Source organism: Phragmites australis, chromosome 8 (assembly GCF_958298935.1).
Source record: "Phragmites australis chromosome 8, lpPhrAust1.1, whole genome shotgun sequence".
Taxonomy (NCBI): domain Eukaryota; kingdom Viridiplantae; phylum Streptophyta; class Magnoliopsida; order Poales; family Poaceae; genus Phragmites; species Phragmites australis.
Window position 1 is genome coordinate 8219949 of NC_084928.1, and position 5497 is coordinate 8225445.

General features: G+C 46.6%; 1 protein-coding gene across 1 annotated transcript; it reads right to left on the reverse strand.

The window, feature by feature from the left end:
• Positions 1 to 1486: 1486 nt before the first annotated feature.
• On the reverse strand, positions 1487 to 4887 carry LOC133925824 (probable trehalose-phosphate phosphatase 4). The gene is made up of 11 exons (XM_062371575.1): positions 4465 to 4887; positions 4220 to 4360; positions 4054 to 4125; positions 3874 to 3951; positions 3675 to 3731; positions 3418 to 3519; positions 3145 to 3222; positions 2968 to 3037; positions 2749 to 2819; positions 2473 to 2565; positions 1487 to 2379 (listed from the first exon to the last, which is right to left on the reverse strand). The coding sequence occupies exons 1-11, from the start codon at positions 4759 to 4761 to the stop codon at positions 2299 to 2301; spliced, it is 1140 nt and encodes a 379-aa protein (XP_062227559.1). The 5' UTR covers positions 4762 to 4887; the 3' UTR covers positions 1487 to 2298.
• Positions 4888 to 5497: the final 610 nt, after the last annotated feature.

The window sequence follows — 5497 nt, forward strand, 5'->3', positions numbered from 1 at the left end:
TCGGAAAGATATATTAGTTATAGAAAGATTGGAGATCAGAAAGTATAGTCGAATCATAACTGTAAGTTTTATTCGGAGTCCTAATCTTATACGTTTAAGACCTACCGTCCTTTAAATATGAGAGGATCATGGCCGATTGAGGTCATCAGCTAATCGATCAACCATAATTTACAATACGTTTCATCTTTTTCCTTGCTCATGTAGTCCCGTTTTTTTCCATCTATCTTGCTACCCGTTCTTGATCTCGACGACTAAGGACAAGCCACAGTTCATCCACACTCCGACGGGATCCCTCCTGAGCGTGGGTGATGACAAAGGTTCGACGATGTAACTCCACGATTAGGGTATCCTAGGTACTGCCCGCCGGATATTGCACACAAAGTGCTCAATGTTTGGCGCGGCATATTTTCGCATCAACACTTTCTTTTTATGCAGGAACAGCATGACGATTCATAGAATATACCGAAACCAATTGTTGGTCCCAAACAATCGACCATCGGCACATGATTTCTGATGAAGACATTTTAAATACTGTCTCTTAGTGCTAAACATGGAGAGGTGCCTAGAAATGGACAAGCACACTCACATGAGCACGACTGGGATCGACGGTTTTGAGCTGAGGAATCTTCTCATGGCCCAGGGGAGACATGCTTTTGTTAATTCAGTGCCATTAGGTTTGCAATTAAACCCACTGTTTAAGCTGTTCCCCTTGTGCCTAAACCCATGACCTGACCAATCATGCTAAATGATAATTAGGGTCCGAACAAAAGTCACTACTCCATTATGGGAAGTCCTCGATCTTTTTAATCATCTCATGGTGGCAGCTGCCTAGCTAGATATTAGTTGTTACCAGGCCCGATTTGTCGCGAACCGTCAGTTCCATGTACCGGCCAGTTCACTCTCCTCCATACGTGCTTACAAAGAATATATCTTATTTTTTTCAAAAGAAAAATAAGGGCAAAAAGAAGAGATATATTATTTGTGATTACCAGTGTTACGCAACGCAATCACGCGTGCATGACCATTTCATTGATGTGAACGTATCTTCTGAAAACGCTATCGCATACGTAATGAAGGGTGGAATTCTCAGTACCGATGTGTCCAAGTACTCACCGTGCGTGCATGGCAGTTTGTTAATGCGGCTTTGCGAAGCAAATCTGATCGTATCAAGACTCTGATCCGAAGCTGGATTATAAAACCAAGAACTGCTTCACTGCCATCGACACAGCTCAAACTCAGTGAAGAGTACTTGGGAGCTGGGACCACAGTTTCAAAAGTGAAAGAGCACAGTTAATGAGTGATCAAGGAAGGATTGCAATTGCAAGCATGTCATCCAATGGAATCAATGGGGCGGATTAGAATATACTATGAGACCACAGATCTGTTAGATACAACATTGCCATCTTAACAATCTGTCTCCCAAGGTACAACACAATCTGAAAATCTGCACATGCTTTCTACCTAAACTCCCTTCGTAATTCAGGCATTCATAAGTATCCTATACAACGTATATGTACTTATTGAATAGAATTGCGTCAAGCAGAGATATGTTTTATTTATGTTCTCTTCCCAGGGAAACAAGCATATGCACATGAAGATGTGCTTAACAAGGGAACGGTTTTATGTTTTGCTATATGTAAGTTGCCTGATTCTTTTCTTAACTGTCAGTCAAGTTTTCTGCTATACATGGAGAGGTGCCCTAGAAATGGATGGCAATCAAGATAACCAACATCATTATCTTTTTTGTTTCAAATAAGTATATTCGACGCATTTTAGCGTCAACAGTCCTCATTGTCTCTGAACAAACATATAAGAGCCATGCATATAGTACAATCTTCCGAGATGCTGTGAGCTTGTTATGGTCTCTGGAGTCAGGACGACCTGAATGTGGCAAGCCGTGCTTGTGCCTCCTGTGATTCGCTTACGCTATATTTGAACAGGCAAAATGTGCATACAAATGGACAAAACATTTGAAATGAATCCTTCAGGAAAGGAAGCAGCGGCTATTAGAATTCTTATGTTACATTTTACAGGAGTGCAGGGTCATGGTCATCATACATCATACAGGTGAACCTCCGTGGGTCAACGGCTGCAGGTAGCTTTGCACATGGATGCCTGCCTCCCAAACCCATACAGCAAAAGCAATTAGGACTGCCGGTTCATATCTGGAGGGTTGACATGGTGGTATGTATGGGAGGGTTATTAGACAGGTAGTACAATTAGTTAATAATTAACTAATTAAACACGCTTAAACTTCTTCAGAATCAGAGCTAGCTGCAACCGTGATCTGTCGTTGTGCTACTGTGCCGGCCTTGGGCGCGTCGCTGACGGTGATCGCCGAAGCTTCCACTGCACCAGCCGGAGCAAGAACTCCATGACCTGGAAAAAACAAGGAGTTGATCTACAGCTTGCTTTTGGATTGGAATGAGTAATTTAGAGAGTGATTGTGTCATGCAATATGTGTATATATACCTCAGTGGGATCCTGGAGAGAGTATGAGGCGTCAGTCTCCTTGAGGCACTTGGAGACAAGGATCCCTAGACCTTGACCTCTCTTTCTCAACACCTAAAACAAGATAAAAAACTTCGATTTTTAACCATGGTTGGAACAAACAAAACGGTTGAAATCACAAGGCTCGCAACATGTAAAGTGACAGCAGGACGTTGGCAATGAAACATTACAACTTCTAACTTTGTCCGCCGTGAGCTATTTACTTGTATGCTATTTGATGGTGTATAATATATGCACCTTGAAAGCATCCTCGTCGGTCCGGTCGTCCCCGATGTACACCGGCAGGACGTCGCTGCGGTTGTCGAATCCTAAGAGAGGAACGACAGCCAGCGGACAAAACCGTCAGTGATCAGAAGATCTTTACACTCACCGTGACGCGATGAAACGAGCGATGATAGCGACGACGAAGACGCTGGCCATTGGCCAACACAAAGATGCCATGCATGCGGCACTTACCAAGCGATTTGAGCAAGAACTCCACAGCCCTGCCCTTGTCCCACATGATCGACGGCCGGATCTCCAAGACCTGCAAAACACACGTACACACGGTTACGGTGTGAATCGTAATGGCTCCGATCAATCGACCGAGAACGTCGTAACGGAGATAATGGAGTAAATTAATCGGCCGGTCACCTTTCTGCCCTCGGTGAGCTTCAGCTCAGGGAAGTCCAGGAGCACGGCCTTGACCTGCTCGGCCAATCGGCTCCATCTCTGCAGTCGTTGAGATGATGCATGAGCCAGACATTAGACTATGCATGAGCCAGACATTAGACACGTCACATGACGATTGTTCATCACCATTCGATTAAGCTAACATTAACCTTCTTGTTTGACTTGCATCTTAACTATCAATAAGTCGGCATCCAAGGATTAAACATTAACGATGAGTGATGAACTGATAATCACCTTCTCATCCACGCATCTGAAGTGCACGGACAGGCAGAACTTGTTGTTCTCCACCCTGGCCCCCGGCGTGGCCTTCGTCTTCTCCACCAGGGCCCTGTAAGCCTGGCCATGTAATCGGCGCGTGCGCCTGTAAGTCCCTCATGGCTCAACTAATTACTATTTATTAACACGGTTACAAAAGAAATAATAATGTCACTAATAACAAAAGTGGTTCGTAAAAAAATAATAATAACACGAGTGATGAACTAGGCAGGCACCTTGTCGATCATCGGCAGGAACTCGCGAGCCGGTTGCAACAGGACCTTCTTGTCCTCCTAGAAATCGGGAGTGGCAACGGCCGGGGTTAGGCGAAAAAGGTTGCAAAAGTGGGATGCTGCTGATGCTATGGATGGGTTATGTCGACTTGTCGAGTTGGGTGAAGGGATAAGACGGTAGAGGGATGAGATGTCCGGCTACCTTGGAGTTCGGGCCCTTGATGTCCATTCCGTGGCTGCCCGCGTAGTAGAGCTCCGAGAGGCCTACGAAGCTGTAGACCTAGAACATGCAAGACACACTTGATTAGCTCAGCGTGTGTATCTTCTATTTTCCATGATGTGAAGTAGGTGAGTGTGTGCTGAGACCTTCGAATGTACCTACCTTGTCGAAGCACCGGCCGGTCACGATCGCCGTGGGGAAGTGCTTCGCGGCGCCGCACACCGCCGCCCTCATCTGCGCGCGAACCGTCGAGGAGACGTTATGTCAGCACGAAGAGGACTTCATCGTAACTTCAAGGGGCAACTATCTCGGCGTCGATGTCACTCACCTCGGCGGTCATGAACGCCATGTCGGGGTCGGTGACGATCGGGGACAGCGTGCCGTCGTAGTCCATGAACATGATGATCTTCTTCCCCTTCGCCGCCGCCGCGATCTGGTCGAAGCTGCCCAGTGCCGACGGGTGCTTCCTCTGCGCCCATATAACCAACAAAACGTACTCAGAACACGGAAGACATCCGACAACGTCCGGCGCAGGCGCGCAAACAATGGCGCCTGAACCTGACGACGACTCACCGTCCACGCGGCGTACTCGTCGACGGTGGGAGAGCAGGTCGGCGAGGACGCGCGGATGGACTCGACGACCCAGCCTGTGCAGGTCCGTGCGGGCTCATGCGCCGCAGCCGGGGCGCCCCGAGCGCCGAGGAACTCGTCGTCGACGGGGAGGTCGAGCCCGTACGCGCCCCGCAGCGAGGAGACCGCGCCCGCGGCGCCGCGGCACACGAAGAGCGCGCGCCCGGAGCCGCCCGGCATGGCCGCAGCCGCTGCAATGCCCATGTCCGAGACCGAGAATACCACGTCCTGGTTCGTCATGGCTGGCGTGCGCGCGTCCGTACGCACACAAGCAAGCAGACACGCTCCCCCACCTGGGCGCGCGCGAGACTAACACTTGGACTGAGGACGCGCGGCTAGTGGGGGTTAGTTTGGCAGTGGGGCGGTTTTCTTGGGTGCGACGCGAGGAAGTGAAGCGCGATGTGTCGGTCGTTATAAAGGCGGGTTGGCATCCCGCGGCAGTTGTTACCACGCTGCGGCAGAGATGGCAGACACTTTACCCTTCGTGATATCAGTAAGGTTCCTATCAATAATGTACTCTCACTTGTGTTGAGTAAACAAAAGGTACCTGTGGAGCTAGAAGCTCGTAGCTTCTAGTATATTATTAGATTACTAGTTGAGTGTTAAATGTACTATTATATTCACATTCAAGATCATAAAATTATCACATTAATTAGAAAAAAAAAGATTTCGATCACTCGTTATAAATATCTAACGATTTAGATTAAATCAAGTAGTTTATACCAAATTCAATTAATAAATAGCTAAATTCAGAATTAAAAATTATGAAAAATTAGCAATTCAATTCATACTATTTGGGAAGCAAAATATCTAATAAAAAGTCTAAATAAAATAAAATTAATAATAAAATAGACTAATTTTTAATAAAAGGTTATCATAATAAAATATTACAATGAGACTAGTCATGCTATTAGCATAGACCACCTCACTAGTTTTTTTTATAGTATAATATAATTCCATTAACCTATGGGCGAAA

Excerpts from the sequence above, each read along its gene's own strand:
- LOC133925824 (XM_062371575.1), bottom strand. The coding sequence starts at position 4,761 with ATGACGAACCAGGACGTGGTATTCTCGGTCTCGGACATGGGCATTGCA. Across the intron at positions 4,361-4,464 it reads ACGAGTACGCCGCGTGGACG|AGGAAGCACCCGTCGGCACT; the intron begins GTGAGTCGTCGT and ends ATATGGGCGCAG. Across the intron at positions 3,520-3,674 it reads TCCTGCCGATGATCGACAAG|GCTTACAGGGCCCTGGTGGA; the intron begins GTGCCTGCCTAG and ends TTACATGGCCAG.